This window comes from Callithrix jacchus, chromosome 2 (assembly GCF_049354715.1).
Source record: "Callithrix jacchus isolate 240 chromosome 2, calJac240_pri, whole genome shotgun sequence".
Lineage (NCBI taxonomy): Eukaryota > Metazoa > Chordata > Mammalia > Primates > Cebidae > Callithrix > Callithrix jacchus.
This window is the reverse complement of record NC_133503.1, coordinates 132,555,407-132,573,526: the sequence shown is the minus strand read 5'-3', so window position 1 is coordinate 132,573,526 and position 18,120 is coordinate 132,555,407. Positions and strand designations below refer to the sequence as shown.

The 18,120-nt window shown below is 38.1% G+C and overlaps 1 protein-coding gene across 2 annotated transcripts in view; it reads left to right on the top strand.

Moving 5' to 3' along the window:
• Positions 1-18,120, top strand: part of SCAMP1 (secretory carrier membrane protein 1) — a 115,457-nt gene that overhangs the window by 82,424 nt on the left and 14,913 nt on the right. For both annotated transcript variants that reach the window (XM_002744837.6, XM_002744836.6), the window contains 2 exons: positions 12,674-12,775; positions 15,594-15,711. In XM_002744837.6, the coding sequence (XP_002744883.1) occupies positions 12,674-12,775; positions 15,594-15,711 (220 nt within the window). The remainder of the gene's footprint in view (positions 1-12,673; positions 12,776-15,593; positions 15,712-18,120) is intronic.

Here is an 18,120-nt window from a genome sequence, read left to right as displayed (position 1 = left end):
CTATTGAGTTTTTTTTTTTTTCCTTCAAGATAGGATCTCACACTGTCACCCAGGCTGGAATGCAGTAGCACAACCATTGTTCACTGCTGCTTTATTTTCCGGGATCAAATTATCCTCTGGCTTTAACCTTCCACATAGCCAGGAGTACAGGCATGTGCTACTATACTTAATTAATTTATTTATTTTTGAAGCAGAGTCTTGCTCTCTCCCCCAGGCTGAAGTGCAGTGGCACAATCTTGGCTCACTGTAACCTCTGCCTCCTGAGTTTAAGTGATTCTTTTGCCTCAACCTCCCAACTAGCTGGGACTGCAGGTGCATGGCACCATACCTGGCTAATTTTTTTTATTTTTAGTAGAGACAGGGTGTCACGATGTTAGCCAGGATGGTCTCAATCTCCTAATCTCACTATCGCCTGCATTGGCCTCCCAAAGTGGTGGGATTACATGTGTAAGCCACTGTACCTGGTCCCATTTTTTAAGTTTTAACAGAGATGAGGTCTTACTGTATTGCCCAGGTTGGTCTTGAACTGCTCAGCTCAAGCAGTCCTCCCATCTTGGCCTCCCAAAGTGCTAAGATTGCAAGCATCAACCACTGTGCCAAGTTCTTAATAGTTTTTAAGAGATAGACTCTTACAGATTTAAAATTTTTTCTCCCAAAAAACTACACATACGAAAAACTTTTTTGTACTGTTGTGGTAAGGGACAGTTCATGGTGTTGCCTTTTCAAGCCTACTTATAGACTCCCTGTTCTGGAGAAATCATTTCAGCATGAAGTTACTAAAGAGGGAATGTGGGGCTGGTTAGACAGTCTTGGAGCCCCCAAACAAGACAGGAAAAGCAGCTGTACTTGTTAGGTTTCTGTATTAGTCCATTTTCATATTGCTAGGAAGAAATGCTCAAGACTGGTAGTTTATAAAGAAAAAGGTGTTTGATGGACTCAGTTCCACATGGCTGGGAAGACATCACAATCATGGCAGAAGTGAAGAAGGAGCAAAAGGCATGTCCTACGTGTAAGCAAGAGAGCATGTGCAGGGGAACTACTCTTTATAAAGCCATCAGATCTTGTGAGGCTTAATCACTTTCATGAGGACAACACAGGAGAACCTGCCCCCATGATTCAATTACCTGCCACTGAGGCCCTCCCATGACACGTGGGGGTTATGGCAGCTTCAATTCAAGATGAGATTTGAGCGGGGACACAGCCAAACCATATCAGTTTCTTTTTATTCTAAAGCGTGTACACCATCAATAATTTCTTGTATTACTTGATTCTAGTAGTTGTGATAGTTAGCAACCATGTTCTAGAAATTCTCAGTATCTTAACCTAATGCCACTCATGTGAGCAGGATATTACTTCTATGAGCAAAACTATTTTTGTACGCCATTATATGAGTGTAGTAGACATATCAACAACTAATGTTTATCAGTTACTTTCTATGTGCCTGTGCTTTCCCAGCTAAGCACTTTACCTGCATTATTTTATTTATATAAAAGCATGTTCCATTGTTACCCCCATTTTGCAAATGTAAAATATCTGGCTTAATATTTTATCCAAAGTTACACAACTTTAATTGGGGGAATCTGGATTCAAACCCAAGTCTGTCTTTAAATTCATGTTCTTTTATTCACTATGTTGAGTTGCCAGAATTAAAGATATTTAGTGCTGTACTTCAGTTAACTTGTATCTCCACATCTTCTCTTAGACCTTTGAAATAATGAAATACTTTGTCTTGTCCTCTTCCCCCAAATAGTAGTTGTAACTGATACCTCTAGTATTGATTTGGCATGTGAAATAAACTTCATAACATCAAATAAGCTTATTTTCTGAGATTTATTGTAAATTCTATTAAAATTGTGCTGCAACTTGCCTGTAGAAGATGTTAAACCAAAAACCACTTACTTGAAATTCAGTTTTCCATTAGGCTTTGATCTGAAACAGTCAGGATGGCAAGTAGTAGAGAGCTTTTATTTATATATTCTGATGAGGAAATACATTACTTAGGTGTATTTATTATGAATACATATCCATGATACCATAAATACTTTATCATAAACTGAGACAGATTACAATTTAAGCCACATAACTTAAATCAAGGGATAGTGTTTTTAAAAACAATCTGTATCTGTTTGTTGTTTGGTTTAAAATGGCTATGTTCAAGCTGATTTAAACAGTTGATTGATTTATTTATTTGTTTTTTTGAGATGGAGTTTCGCTCTTGCTACTCAGGCTGGAGTGCAATGGCGCGATCTCGACTCACCGCAACCTCCACCTCCTGGGTTCAGGCAATTCTCCTGCCTCAGCCTCCTGAGTAGCCGGGATTACAGGCACGCACCACCGTGCCCAGCTAATTTTTTGTATTTTTAGTAGAGACGGGGTTTCACCATGTTGACCAGGATGGTCTCAATCTCTTGACCTTGTGATCCACCTGCCTCGGCCTCTCAAAGTGCTGGGATTACCGGCATAAGCCACCGTGCCCAGCTAAACAGTGTGATTTCTAATGTCTTCCTGCATGCGATACCCACTGCCTTTGGTTCTGAATGCCAATAGAAGTTCTTCTTCCCCTGATGATGTTTTTCTTTCATTCTTTTTTTTTTCCTGGACCTTTCTGATCCTGCTAGAGGTACAGCCCTCCTGGGGATCTTCTGGCTCTTCCAGAGCTCCTCAGCTTCAGCTGGCTCTTCCTTCAAGCATCTGAAAGGAACTTGATACTCACATGATAATTGTATTGCTTCAGTTTGTTTTGAATTTGACTGATTTTGTATTGACAGTAATATGAACAGCTCAGGTAAAGGAAGATTTGTGCTCCCTTGGAGATGAGAGTCTAGGTAGTTAAGTAAGTGCTGAGATACGGAGTTTTGTCTTAGAGAACTTTGAAGTGTTTTAAAATAATCATTTATATTAATGGTCAGTGTACAATGAAATGAATTTTATTGTCACCTTATTCAGAAATAGAAAAGTTGGTAAAACAAAATACATAAAATACTGAGAATGATATTTAACCTGCTTAATATCTTTTTTTAAATTGCATTTTAGGTTTTGGGGTACATGTGAAGAACATGCAAGATAGTTGTATAGGTACACACGTGGCAGTGTGATTTGCTGCCTTCCTCCCCTTCACCTATATCTTGCATTTCTCCCGATGCTATCTTGCCCCAATTTCCCACCTCCCACTGTCCCTCCCCTATTCCCCCCAACAGAGCCCAGTATGTAGTGCTCCCTTCTCAGTGTCCATGTGTTCTCACTGTTCAACACCCGCCTATGAGTGAAAACATGCAGTATTTCATTTTCTGTTCTTGTGTCAGTTTGCTGAGAATGATGGTCTCCAGGTTCATCCATGTCCCTACAAAGGACACGAACTCATCATTTTTGATGGCTGCATGATATTCCATGATGTATATGTGCCAAATTTTCCCTGTCCAGTCTGTCATCTATGGGCATTTGGGTTGGTTCCAGGTCTTTGCTATTGTAAACAGTGCTGCAGTGAACATTCATGTGTCCTTATAGTAGAATGATTTATAGTCCTTTGGATACATACCCAGTAAAGGGATTGCTGGGTCAAATGGAATTTCTGTTTCTATGTCCTTGAGGAATCGCCACACTGTCTTCCACAATGGTTGAACTAGTTTACACTCCCACCAGCAGTGTAAGTGTTCCTATTTCTCCACATCCTCTCCAGCATCTGTCATCTCCAGATTTTTTAATGATCGCCATTCTAACTGGCATGAGATGGTATCTCAATGTGGTTTTGATTTGCATTTCTCTAATGACCAGTGATGATGAGGAGTTTTTTACATGTTTGTTGGCCTCATGTATGTCTTCTTTTGTAAAGTGTCTGTTCATATCCATTTCCCACTTTTGAATGGGCTTGTTTGTCTTTTTCTTGTAAACCTGTTTTAATTCTTTGCGAATTCTGGATATCATCCCTTTGTCAGATGGGTGAACTGCAAAAATTGTTTCCCATTCTGTTGATTGCCAATTTACTCTAATGACTATTTCTTTTGCCATGCAGAAGCTGTGGAGTTTGATTAGGTCCCATTTGTCTATTTTGGCTTTTGTTGCCAGTGCTTTTGGTGTTTTGGTCATGAAGTCCTTGCCTACTCCTGTGTTCTGAATGGTTTTGCCTAGATTTCCTTCTAGGGTTTTTATGGTGCCAGGTCTTATGTTTAAGTCTTTAATCCATCTGGAGTTAATTTTAGTGTAAGGTGTCAGGAAGGGGTCCAGTTTCTGCTTTCTGCACATGGCTAATCAGTTTTCCCAACACCATTTATTAAACAGGGAATCCTTTCCCCATTGCTTGTTTTTGTCAGGTTTATCAAAGATCGGATGGTTGTAGATGTGTTGTGTTGCCTCCAAGGCCTCTGTTCTGTTCCATTGGTCTACTATATCTCTGTTTTGGTACCAGTACCATGCTGTTTTGATTACTGTAGCCTTGTAGTATAGTTTGAAGTCCGGTAGTGTGATGCCTCCCTCTGTGTTCTTTTTGCCTAGAAGTGACTTGGCTATGTGGGCTCTCTTTTGGTTCCATATGAAGTTTAAGGTGGGTTTTTTCAGTTCTTTGAAGAAGGTCATTGGTAGCTTGATGGGGATAGCATTGAATCTGTAAGTTACTTTGGGCAGTATGGCCATTTTCATGATATTGATTCTTCCTAAACATGAACATAGAATGTTTCTCCATCTGTTTGTGTCCTCTTTTACTTTGTTGAGCAGTGGTTTGTAGTTCTCCTTGAAGAGATCCTTTACATTCCTTGTTAGTTGTACTCCTAGGTATTTTATTCTCTTTGTAGCAACTGTGAATAGCAGTTTGTTCTTGATTTGGCTCTCTTTCAGTCTGTTATTGGTGTAGAGGAATGCTTGTGATTTTTACACGTTGATTTTATGTCCTGAGACTTTGCTAACATTGCTTATCAGATTTAGGAGATTTTGGGCTGAGACGATGGGGTCTTCTAGATATACTATCATGTCGTCTGCAAATAGAGACAATTTGGCTTCTTCCTTTCCTATTTGAGTACCCTTTATTTCTTTTTCTTGCCTGATTGCTCTGGCTAGAACTTCCAATACTATATTGAATAGGAGTGGTGAGAGAGGGCATCCTTGTCTAGTGCCAGATTTCAAAGGGAATGCTTCCAGTTTTTGCCCATTCAGTATGATATTGGCTGTTGGTTTGTCATAAATAGCTTTTATTATTTTGAGATACATTCCATCAATGATGAGTTTATTGAGGGTATTTAGCATAAAGGGCTGTTGAATTTTGTCAAAGGCCTTCTCTGCATCAATTGAGATAATCATGTGGTTTTTGTCTTTGTTTCTGTTGATGTGGTGAATTAATGTTTATAGACTTGCATATTTTGAACCAGCCTTGCATCCCTGGGATGAATACTACTTGATCATGGTGAATAAGCTTTTTGATGTGCTGTTGCAATCAGCTTGCCAGTATTTTATTGAAGATTTTTGCATCTATGTTCATCATGTATATTGGCCTGAAGTTTTCTTTTCTTGTTGAGTCTCTGTTGGATTTTGGTATCAGGATGATGTTGGTCTCATAAAATGATGTGGGAAGAATTCCCTCTTTTTGGATTATTTGGAATAGTTTCAAAAGGAATGGTACCAGCTCCTCTTGGTGTGTTTGGTAGAATTCAGCTGGGAATCCATCTGGAACTGGGCTTTTTTGTGGGAGGCTCTTAATTGTTGCCTCAACTTCAGATTTTGTTATTCGTCTATTCAGGGTTTCGACTTCTTCCTGGTTTAGGCTTGGGAGGAGGCAAGTGTCCAGGAATTTATCCATTTCTTCCAGGTTTACTAGTTTATATGCATAGAGTTGTTTGTAATAATCTCAATGGGTTGAATTCCTGTCAAATCTGTGGTGATATCCCCTTTATCATTTTTTATTGCATCTATTTGGTTATTCTCTCTTTTCTTTTTTATTAATCTGGCTAGTGGTCTATTTTGTTGATCTTTTCGAAAAACTAGCTCCTGGATTTATTGACTTTTTTGAAGGTTATTTTTGTGTCTCTATCTCCTTCAGTTCTGCTTTGATCTTGTTTATTTCTTGTCTTCTGCTAGGTTTTGAGTTTTTTTTGATCTTGCTCCTCTAGCTTTTCAATTTTGACGATAGGGTGTCAATTTTGGATCTCTCCACTCTTCTCATGTGGGCACTTATTGCTATATATTTTCCTCTAGAGACTGCTTTAAATTTGTCCTAGAGATTCTGGTATGTTGTGTCTTTGTTCCCGTTGGTTTTGAAGAACATGTTTATTTCTGCCTTCATTTCATTGTTTATCCAGTCAACATTCAAGAGCCAGTTGTTCAGTTTCCATGAAGCGGTGCGGTTTTGAGTTAGTTTCTGAATTCTAACTTGATTGCGCTGTGGTCTGAGAGACTGTTTGTTATGATTTCAGTTCTTTTGCATTTGCTGAGGAGTGATTTACTTCCAATTATGTGATCAATTTTAGAGTAGGTGTGATGTAGTGCTGAGAAGAATGTATATTCTGTGGATTTGGGGTGGAGAGTTCTGTAAATGTCTATTAGGTTTGCTTGTTCCAGGTCTGAGTTCAAGTCCTGGATATCCTTGTTAATTTTCGGTCTGGTTGATCTATTGACAATGGGGTGTTAAAGTCTCCCACTATTATTGTGTGGGAGTCTAAGTCTCTTTGTAAGTCATGAAGAACTTGCCTTATGTATCTGGGTGCTCCTGTATTGGGTCCATATATATTTAGGATCGTTACCTCTTCTTGTTGTATTGATCCTTTTACCAGTATGTAATGTCCTTCTTTGGCTCTTTTGATCTTTGTTGCTTTAAAGTATATTTTATCAGAGATGAGAATTGCAACTCCTGCTTTTTTTTTGCTCTCCATTTGCTTGATAAGTCTTCCTCCATCCCTTTATTTTGAGCCTTTGTGTATCCTTGCATGTGAGATAGGTTTCCTGGATACAGAACACTGATGGATTTTGGCTTTTTATCCAATTTGCCAGTGTGTGTCTTTTGATTGGAGCATTTAATCCATTTACATTTAGGGTTAACATTGTTATGTGTGAATTTGATACTGCCATTTTGATGCTAGCTGGCTGTTTTGCCTGTTAGTTGATGCAGATTCTTCATTTTGTTGATGCTCTACCATTTGGTATGTTTTTGGAGTGGCTGGTACTGGTTGTTTCTTTCTATGTGTACTGCCTCTTTCAGGAGTTCTTGTAAAGAAGGCCTGGTGGTGACAAAATCTCTGAGTACTTGCTTGTTCACAAAGGATTTTATTTTTCCTTCATTTATGAAGCTTAGTTTGGCTGGATATGATATTCCGGGTTGAAAGTTCTTTTCTTTAAGGATGTTGAATATTGGCCCCCACTCTCTTCTGGCTTGTAGGGTTTCTGCCAAGAGATCTGCTATGAGTCTGATAGGCTTCCCTTTGCAGGTGACCCAACCTTTCTCTCTGGCTGCCCTTAGCATTTTCTCCTTCATTTCAACCCTGGTGAATCTGATAATTATGTGCCTTGGGGTTGCTCTTCTTGAGGAATATCTTTGTGGTGTTTTCCGTATTTCCTGGACTTGAATATTGGCCTGCCTTGCTAGGTTGGGGAACTTTTCCTGGATAATATCCTGAAGAGTATTTTCCCGCTTGGATTCATTCTCTTCGTTCACATTCAGGTACACCTATCAAACGTAGATTAGGTCTTTTCACATAGTCCCATATTTCTTGGAGACTTTGTTCATTCCTTTTTATGCTTTTTTCTCTAATCTTGCCTTCGCATTTTATTTCATTGAGTTGATCTTCGACCTCTGATATCTGTTCCTCTGCTTTGTCAATTCGGCTGTTGAAACTTGTGCTTGCTTTGTGAGGTTCCTTTGTTGTGTTTTTCAGCTCCATCAATTCATTCATATTCCTCTCTTAGTTGTCCATTCTCATTAGCATTTCATCAAATCTTTTTTCAAGGTTCTTCCTTTCTTTGCATTGGGTTAGAACATGTTCTTTTAGCTCAGAGAAATTTCTTATTACCCACCTTCTGAAGCCTGATTCTGTCAATTTCTCACACTCATTCTCCATCCAGCCTTGTTCCCTTGCTGGTGAGGAGTTGTGATCCCTTGTAGGAGGAGAGTTGTTCTGGTTTCAGGTGTTTTCCTCATTTTTGTGCTGGTTTCTTCCTATCTTTGTGGATTTATCCACCTGTTGTCTTTGCAGTTGCTGATTTTCAGATTGTGTCTCTGAGTGGATGTCCAGTTTGTTGATGATGAAGTTATTTCTTTCTGTTTCTTAGTTTTCCTTCTAGCAGTTTGGCCCCTCTGCTGTAGGACTGCTGAGGTCCACTTCAGGCCCTGCTTGCCTGGGGATCACCTGCAGCAGCTGCAGAAAAGTAAGGGTTGCTACCAGTTTCTTCTTCTGCTATCTTTGTCCCAGAATGATGCCCGCCAAATGTCAGTCTGATCAGTCCTTTATGCGGTGACTCTTTGGATATACGGGGGTCAGGGAGTTGCTTGAGGTGACAGTCTGTTCTTTATAAGAGCTCAAGTGCTGAGCTGTGAGCTCCGTTGTTCATTCGCAGCTGCTCGGCAGGTATGTTTAAGTCTGCTGTAGCAGAACTTATAAACCCATAACTTTTTTCCCCCAGGCATTCTGTCCCAGGGAGTTAGGGCTTTATTTTTGAGTTTCCTTTGTGCTGTTGCCTTTCTTTTTAGGGCTGCCCTGCCCAGCAAGGAGACAGCCTAGTCACTGTCTGCCTGCAGAGGCTTTACTGAGCTGCTGTGGCCTCCTCCCTGCTGCCGTGTGAACTTCCCTGCAGTCTTGTTTATATGGGGTTAGAACTGCCTTGGCAATGGTGGCCCACCTTTGTAATGGCAGACTCTGTCTCTAATGGTGGGTTGCCTCGGCGATGGCGGGCTGCCTTAGCAATGGCAGACTACCTCTGTAGGAGTGGAGTGCCTTGGTAATGGCGGATGCCCCTGCCCCACAGAGCTGGACCATTCCAGGTTCAGCTGTGCTTTCCATGAATCTCTCAACCCAAAGTATTTCCATTTTTTTGGGGGGGGGGGCATGGGACCTGCTGAGCCTGATCACCTGGCTTCCTGCCTCAGAGCTTATTTTTTTAAGTTGAATGGTTGACTGTCTCCCAGGTGTTACAGTCGCCTGCTGAAAAGGCGCCGGGATCCGTGTGATTTCCCATGCAGCGACCCACTGCGCCAGCTGAAACAATGGTGCTGAGGTTTGTGGCGCTTTTTTGCCCGGGAATCTAGTGGCCTGGCTCCCTGTTTCAGTCCCCTGTTTAATCAGATGAGTGGGTGACTCTTCCTTCCTGGAGCTCCAATCACCAGCTTAAAAGGGCAACCAGACCAGTATATTTTGTACGGAGAACTGCTGCGCCGGGGTGCCAGCAAAATAGCTGCGCCAGTGAAAATAGCTGCGCTGGTGACCCATGGGGCTCCTCCGCCTGGGATTCTCCTGGTCTGTGGGCAATAAACACCCATCTGGAAATGCGGCATCCACTCACCCCCTGTGCTTCACTGGGAGGTGCAATCCTGAGCTGCTCCTAATCGGCCATCTTGGATCTTCTCTCTGCTTAATATCTTTTATTTAGCTTAGTTGTTTAAAATAAAACTAGACAAAAGTAGACTTTGAGGTTTTCATTTGATTAGTTTTGTGCGTACTAACTGTACATACAAAAAAAGGAAGGTGTACTAGTTTTAGCAAAACTCCATTTGTATTTGAAAGCAATGTTTTAGAAATAGTTTTTGCGTAGGACTTTTTTATTTTTAAAACATTCAGTATTTTCTAATAGATTTCTTAAGTAGAAATTATAATTACACAGTTTCAGCTTCTAGAATGTGTCTGTGAATTTGGAACCAAGGTAATGGACATAGCTGTTTTGAAGCCTGTAGATATTATTTGGCCCCCTTTTAGAGTACGTACTTTATATGTTTATAATTTAGAACATTTCAATAGTCTGGTTTCTTGGCACACAAAATAGAAGTAACAGCTCTAGGTGAAAAATGAGAATATTAAGTTTTATTCTTCAGAATAAAACTGCCAGAGGGAGAGGGAAATAGAAATATACTTTAGAAGTGTCTGTTTCAAAATAGTAAAAGAAAACTGTTTATTAAAGTAATGTTTTGCATGTGAGCCTGGAGAGATGAGTCATACATAGGATTTCTATTTGGTATTACTAAAAATAGCATTTTATATTGTAGATTTTGTTCTTGGCTATTTTTCATTAATAAGTTTTCTCAGCTTTATGGTCATTAACACCAGCTTTGGTGTAATAGAGAATTGACACCATTACTATAAGATGTGGAACCATTTAATTTAAATCTGGCTGATATAGAAAACATTATTAATGAACCATTAAAATTCGCTCTTTTGTACCTTGGGGAAATGGCTGATTCTAGAGCCAGGGGTCCCCAACCCCTGGGCCACAGGCCTGTACTGGTCCCTGGCCTGTTAGGAACTGGGCCACTCAGCAGGAGGTGAGCAGCTGCTAGCCAGCATTACCATCTGAGCCCTGCCTCCAGTCAGATCAACAGTGACATTAGATTCTCATAGGAGCACAAACCCTATTGTGAATCGTGTGTGCAGGGGATCTAGGTTGCATGCTCCTTATGAGAATCTAATCCCTGATGATCTGAGATGGAACAGTTTCATTTTGAAACCATCTCACCCCACCCTACACAGAAAGATTGTCTTCCACAAAACAGGTCCCTGGTGCCGAAAAGGTTGAGGAGTCTGCTTTACTGTATTCATGTTAACTCATTGCTGTGTTTGTACACTAGTTAGAGAAATGTAAAAACCTTAAAATAGTTATACAATTTTGAAAAAGAACAACAAAGTTGACGGACTAACACTACCTAATTTGAAAACTTCAGTAATCAAAATAGTGTGATATTGACAAAAAGTTAGACAAATAGGAGAGAGAGAGAATAGTGAGCCCAGAAATAAACCCACCCATAGACGGATGACTACTTTTGAGAAAGGTGCAAAAGGAATGCAATGCAGATAGGAAAATCTCTTTAAGAAAGGATAGCCACATGAAAAAAAGAACTTGAATTTATACTTGATATGATATTTTTAAAAACTCAAAGTTAATTTTAAAAAATAAACTCAAAAATATTTTTAAAAATTAACTCATTTCAGTTTTAAATGTAAACCTGAAAATACAAAACTAGAAGAAAACAAGAAAAAAAATCTGTATGTCCTTGGCTTTGGCAGGTTTCTCAGAAACAATAAAATAAAGATCCATAAAAGAACAAGTGGATACACTGGACTTAATAAAAAGGCAAAATACCTCTTCAGAAGAAGCTTTCTTCTGCTGCTGTTGCTGCTGCTTTTTTTTTTTAAAAAAAGATGGATGTCTCGCTGTGTTGCCCAGGCTGGTCTAATACTCCTGGCCTCAAGTAATCCCTTTGCCTCTGGCTCTGAATAACTGAGATTACAGGTGTGAGCCGTTATGCCTGCTCCCAAAAAAAAAATACTTTCAAGAGATTGAAAAGACAAGCAACGACTGGGAGAAAGTCTTTGTCAAACATTTATCTGAAAGAGGACTTGAATTTCCAGAATATACGTTTAAAAACTCTCATAACTCAACAGTAAGGGAAAAAGCAATCTAATTACAACATCAGAAAAAGATTTTAATTAGTTCATGAAAGAACTATATATGACAAAACACATAAAAAGATGCTCAACATTACTTATTAGGAAGATGCAAATTAAAACTGTATAAGATATCACCGTACAGCTATTAGAATAGCTAGAATTAAAAAGACAGTAACAGGTTTTACTGAGATGTGGAGGAGCTGGAATATTCCAGCTCATGTACTGCCAGGTGGGAATGAAAAATAGAAAACAGCCTGTTTGTAAAACAGTTTGGTAGTTTCTTAAATAGTTAAACATATCCCTGTGATATGTTCCAGCCTTCCCAGTTGTAGGTATTTACCTAAGAGAAAAAAGAAACATATGTTTATGGGAAGACTTGTATATGACTATTAATAATAGCTTTATTAATAACTGATAATAACTTTATAATAAAAAACTAGAAACCTAAATGTTTGTCAACAGTGAATGAATAAACTGTGGTATATTTACACAATGGAATACTACTCAGCAATGAAAAGGAATGAACTTTTGATACGTGCCACAAAACTGGGTGAATCTCAGAATAGTTGTGCTAAGTAAAAGAAGGCAGACAAGAAAAAAAATACTATGTAATATATGATCCCATTTATATAACACTCTAAAATAGTCAAACTATGGTATCAGAAAAGCAGTGGGGAGGGTAGGGCTACCAAGGGGCTCAAGGAAACTTTGTGGATATGCTCACCATAATGATTGGGGAATCAGGTATATAAATATGTCAAAAATTATTAAAGCAATATTTTAAATACTAGCAATTTATTGTATGTTCATTATATGTATAATTCTATGATACTATTTAATAAAAGAAAACAAAGAAGGTTTTTGGTCAAGATGGATTGTGATGCAATTGGAAAGGACAACATGAGATTAGAATAATGATATCTAGTGTTAGCATGAGGAGTTCACATTAGTTATTACATTGTTACTAACTTGAGGCCTCAGTTGGTTGCCCCTTTTTTGTTTGTACCTTTAAGATTTGAACGTCGTCCTGCATGTAAATGTAAAGATAATGAGAAAAAAATGACATCTTCTTTCTTCCTACCCCTTTTTCTTTTTTTTTTTTTAAGGAGTGACAGTTCATTCAGATTCTTTGTATTCTTCTTCGTCTATATTTGTCAGTTTGCTGTTCATGTACTTCAGGCTGCAGGATTTCAAAATTGGGGCAATTGGTAAGTTATTTTCTAGTTTTCAGCTTTAACCTAATATTGTAATATAATTTTTGGCTTCTTAATATAGTTAACAGAAAAATTGGATTAGCAAAAATAAATAAAAGCAAAAATAGTTTTAAAGATGCAATTTGAAAATGTCATAAAGCATAAACTTTGGCCAAATCAGTCTCTGAAGATTATGTTCCCATCTTTAAAAACAGCACATTTTATCTAGTATAAATAAAATGTGTATGTAAGGGCACTAAGAGGAAAACTGCAGAAGAGACTGAGGGGGTCAGAGGGGCGGGGGCGGAGACCAAGGAATGTGGATGGGATAGGAAAGAACTTTAGGGATTTTAAGGAAAAGGATACCTATTGTGTATAAGGCCCTATTTTAGGTGTACAAACATACATTTTTTATATACAAATATGCATTGGCACTTGTCTCTGAAAGGTAGAATCACTGCACACATGTATATACATATATTTTTAAACAATAGAATCATTCTCATCATGGCTTATTCAATGGGGGACCCTCAGAAATGGAGACTATCTGGACCCAGGCTACGAGGTAATAGCAGATTTAGATATCTCTTTTACACTCTGTTGCAAACATTCCTTGAGTGAAATGGTGGGTGGAAGAGTACACATCTCTAAAATTATCTGTCCCCCTCATCTTTCTTTTATACTGACTTGCATTCAGCTGTATTCTTACATGCCAGAAGCATATGTGATGCAACTTTGTTGCACTGTGTACATAAACCAGAATTGAAATTAGCATTTAATTAGAGTGTGCTGAGGACTTAAATTTAGTATGCTGCTACTGAAGTGGAGTAGTGATTGGCAGTCAGATAATGCTTGGCAGTTCTGCAGAGCTCCTAATAGGCATAAATACACGGAGAGAATTTATATAGATGTTTTAAATCAGTTCTCAGAAAAAGTAGTTTTCATTATTATTTTAAGTAGTGTCTAGTTTTTGGTATTTTAGGAAAAGGAAATATTCTAAATGTTTAATTAAAAATACACTGCTTTAACAGCACAAGGGTTTTTTTTTTTATCCTTGTGAAATTGAAGTAATTTCTTTTGCTTTTTAGCACAGACATAGGGAAAATGCTAAAACTGAGCCTAACAGCATGTATGTGTCTAAATAACGTAAAAAGAGTCTGCTAATGAAGGTGCAGACAGAATTGACCTGTTTTAAGATAGACCCTCATGTAATTCAGATTTTTTAGATTAAACATTTTATTTTTAGGTAATCTTAGATTCACATACAATCATAAGAAATAATGCAAAGAGATCTCAGGTACCCTTTATCTAGTTTCTCCCAATGGTGGTAATTTTGCAAAACTATAGTAAAATACAAAACCTAAGATCTTGACATTGATAGTAAAGATAGGGAACATTTTCATCACCAGAGGATTCCTCTTGTTGCTTTTTCATAGCCACACTTAAAACTCTCCTTTTCCTACTCCTTAACCCCTGGTAACCCCTAATGTGTTCTTCCTTTCTGTTGTTTTATCATTTCAAGGTTATAGGGCTGGAATCATAGTCTACAACCTTTGGCTTTTTTCACTGAGTGTTATTTTCTGGAAATTCATCCAGGTGGTTATGTGTATCTATAGTTTATTCCGATTGATTGATTGAGACAGAGTCTCGCCCTGTTGTCCAGGCTGGAGTGCAGTGGCATGATCTCAGCTCACTGCGTCTGCCTCCTGGGTTCAAGTGATTCTCGTACCTCAGCCTCCCGAATAGCTGGGATTAAGGGGCCTGCCATCCAGCCCAGCTAATCTTTCTGTTTTCATAGAGATGGGGTTTCGCTATGTTGCCCAGGCAGGTCTTAAACATCTGCCCGCCTTGGCCTCCCAAAGTGCTGGGATTACAGGTGTGAGCTACCATGCCCAGACTTCTTTTTATTTTTGAGTAGTATTCTATGATACGGATGTATCACAGGTTATTTAATTGTTCACCAGTTGAAGGATATCTGTATTGTGTCCAGTTTTGGACCATTACAAATAAAGCTGCCATGAAATTTGTGAAAAGATTTTTGTATAAACATAATTTTCGTTTCTCTGGGATAAATGTTCAAGAATATAATTAGTAGATTGTATAGATGTTGCATGCTTAGTTTTTTAAAGAAACAGACAAACTGTTTTCTAGAATGGCATCTTTTACATACCCACCAACAGTCACAAGCGATTTAGTCTCTACTTCCTCACCAGCATTTGGTGGTCATTACTTTTTATTTTAGCCATCTTAATAGGTGTGTAGTGATATCTCATTGTGGTTTTGAACATCTTTCCAGGTGCTTATTTGTCATCTTTATATCCTCTTGGTAAAACGTCTCTTCCTGTCTTTTACCCATTTCTTAATAATTTTTATGTACTGTTGAGCTTTGAAAGCTCTGTGTATTCTAGATATGAATCCTTTGTTGGATAAGTTGTTTACAAATATTTTCTTACATAGTTCAGCAGAATTTAAAATAAACATTAAAAAAATGTAATAAACTCATAAGCTTAAAATGTTCAGCTTGAAAAACATACAGTCTGGAATTGAACACTTGAGCATCTGGAGTTTGGTTTGCTTTTGAATTCAAACTATGCCATTTATAAGCAGTGTGACTTTGGGCAAGTTACTGAATGTCTCAGTTCCTCATTTGTAAAATAGGGATTTAAAACAGTGTCTATCCTGTTGGGTGGGTTGTGAGGATTAAATGTGCTAGTACACGTAAAGAACTTGAACATTGCCTAGTTGATAAGTGTTGAGTGTGTGTTAGATATTATGCTATTTTTATAAAGTGTACATTAACCTTTGTCTAATTACACTTTTTATTACTCCGTAGTGGTTGGATTTCATCCCTTACTGGTCTCAACAAAAGTATTCCTGTTGGAATCATGATGATAATCATAGCAGCACTTTTCACAGCATCAGCAGTCATCTCACTAGTTATGTTTAAAAAAGTAAGTGAAATTTTATGTCTGTAAATTTTTATAGTGAACCTGATGTGTAGTTTTCATTTTCCCATTTTGCTGTAGTTTGGTGTAACTCGAAGCCATTTTATTGTTCTTGTACAAATTTGCTCTTTGAGGATTACTTTTTACAATTAAAAGTTAATGCATAGGTACATTTTAGGAAATTACATCACATTTTAAACTTCTATAAAAAGGGAGTATTTTAAAATCATTTTAACTGAAGGGTTTCATGAGTTAAAGAGTCAAGCTCATTTTTAAAATTTGGATTTTTGAAAATACTCTAAATTTTTTTTTATATGAAGCATATTAGCCTGATTAAAAAATAGAAGTAAAACTGTTAGATGGTGTCTATATTTTATGCATATAAATCTTTTAATTTTATAGGTCTTTTTGTTTTGTTTTTAAAAAATTTATGATAAATTCAGAGAGAATATGTACAAGTTTGTTACATGGTTCTGTTGCATAATGCCAGAGTTGGGGCTTCTATTGAACCCGTCACCCAATAGTGAACACAGTGCCCAACAGATAGTGTTTTGAGCTTTGCTCTTCTCCCTGCCTCCCTTATGGAGTCCCCAGTGTCTGTTGTTTCCATCTTTATCTCTTTTTGAACCCTTCATTTAGCTCCCACTTTTAAGTGAGAACATGCAATATTTGATTTTCTCTTTGTGTGTTAATTCACTTAGAATAGTGGTGTCCAGCTGCATCTATGCTGCTACGAAGGACATGATTTCATTTTTTAGTTGGGGTAGTATTTCATGGTGTATATCACATTTCCTTTATTCAGTCTACTATTGATGAACACAGGTTGATTCTATGACTTTGCTATTGTGAATAGTTGTGCAATAAGCATATGAGTGCAGGTGTCTTTTTGATAAAATGATTTCTTTTCCTTTGGTTAGATACCCAGTAGGGGTTTGCTAGGTTGAATGGAAGTTCTGTTTTTATTTCTTTGAGAAATCTCCATACTGTTTTCCATAGAAGTTGAACAAATTTACATTCCCATCAATAGTATATAAGCATTCCATTTTCTCTGCATCCTTGCCAACATCTGTTATTTTTTGACTTCTTAGTAATAGCTTTTTTGACTGGTGTGAGATGGTAATTATTGTGGTTTTGATTTGCATTTCTCTGATTAGTGATGGATGTTGAGTGTTTTTATGTTTGTTGGCTGCTTGTATGTCTTCTTTCAAGAAGTGTCTGTTGATGTACTTTGCTCACTTTTAATGGTTTTTTTTTCTTGTTGATTTAAGTTATTTATAAATTCTAGATATTAGTCCTTTGTCAAATGCATAGTTTGCACATATTTTCTCTCATTCTATAGATTGTCTGTTTGCTCTGTTTATTGTGTCTGTCTGTCTTTTTTTAAAGAAAGTCTCATTCTATTGCCCAGGCTGGAGTGCAGTGGCTCAATCTCTGCTCACTGCAATCTCCGTCTCCTTGGTTCACACAATTCTCCTGCTTTGGCCTCTTGAGTAGCTAGGATTACAGGCATGCATGACCACGCCTGGCTAATTTTTGTATTTTTAGTAGAGATGGGTTTAAATATGTTGGCCAGGCTGGCCTTGTACTCCTGACCTCAAACGATCAGTCCACCTTGGCCTCACAAAGTGCTGGGATTGCATGTGTGAGCCACTGTGCCCAGCCTTAGTGTTTCTTTTGCTGTGCAGAAGCTCTTTAAGTCCCCTTTGTCAATTTTTGTTTGTGTTGCATTTGCTATTGAGATCTTAGTAATAAATTATGTTTTCTAGATCAGTGTCTAGAAGAGTATTTCCTAGATTTTCTTCTAGGATTTTTGTAATTTGAGATTTTACATTTAAGTCTTCAATCCATCTTGAGTTAATTTTTGTATATGGTAAGAAGTAGGGGTCCAATTTTATTCTTTTGCTTGTGGCTAGCCAGTTTACTCAGCACCATTTATTGAATAGGGTGTCCTTTCCCCGTTATTTATTATTGTCAGCTTTGTTAAAGATTAGTTGGTTGTAGGTGTGTGGTATTATTTCTGGGTTCTCTGTTCCATTGGTCTGTCAATTTTTGTACTGGAACCATGCTGTTTGGTTACTGTAGTCATTTTTCTTTTTCGAGACAGAGTCTTGCTCTAACACCCAGGCTGGGGTGCAGTGACACAGTCTTGGCTCACTGCACCCTCTGCCTCCCCAGTTTCAAACAGTTCTCATGCCTCAAGATGGCCAAGCAGCTGGGACTACAAGTGCGAGTCACCATGCCTGGCTAATTTTTATATTTTTAGTAGAGACAGGATTTCACCATGTTGGCCAGGCTGGTCTCTTAACTCCTGGCTGCAAGTGGTCTGTCTGCCTCAGCCTCCCAAAGTGCTGGGTTTACAGGTGTGAGCCACTGTAGTCTTTCACTTACAGTTTGAAGTCAGGCAATAATGCCTCT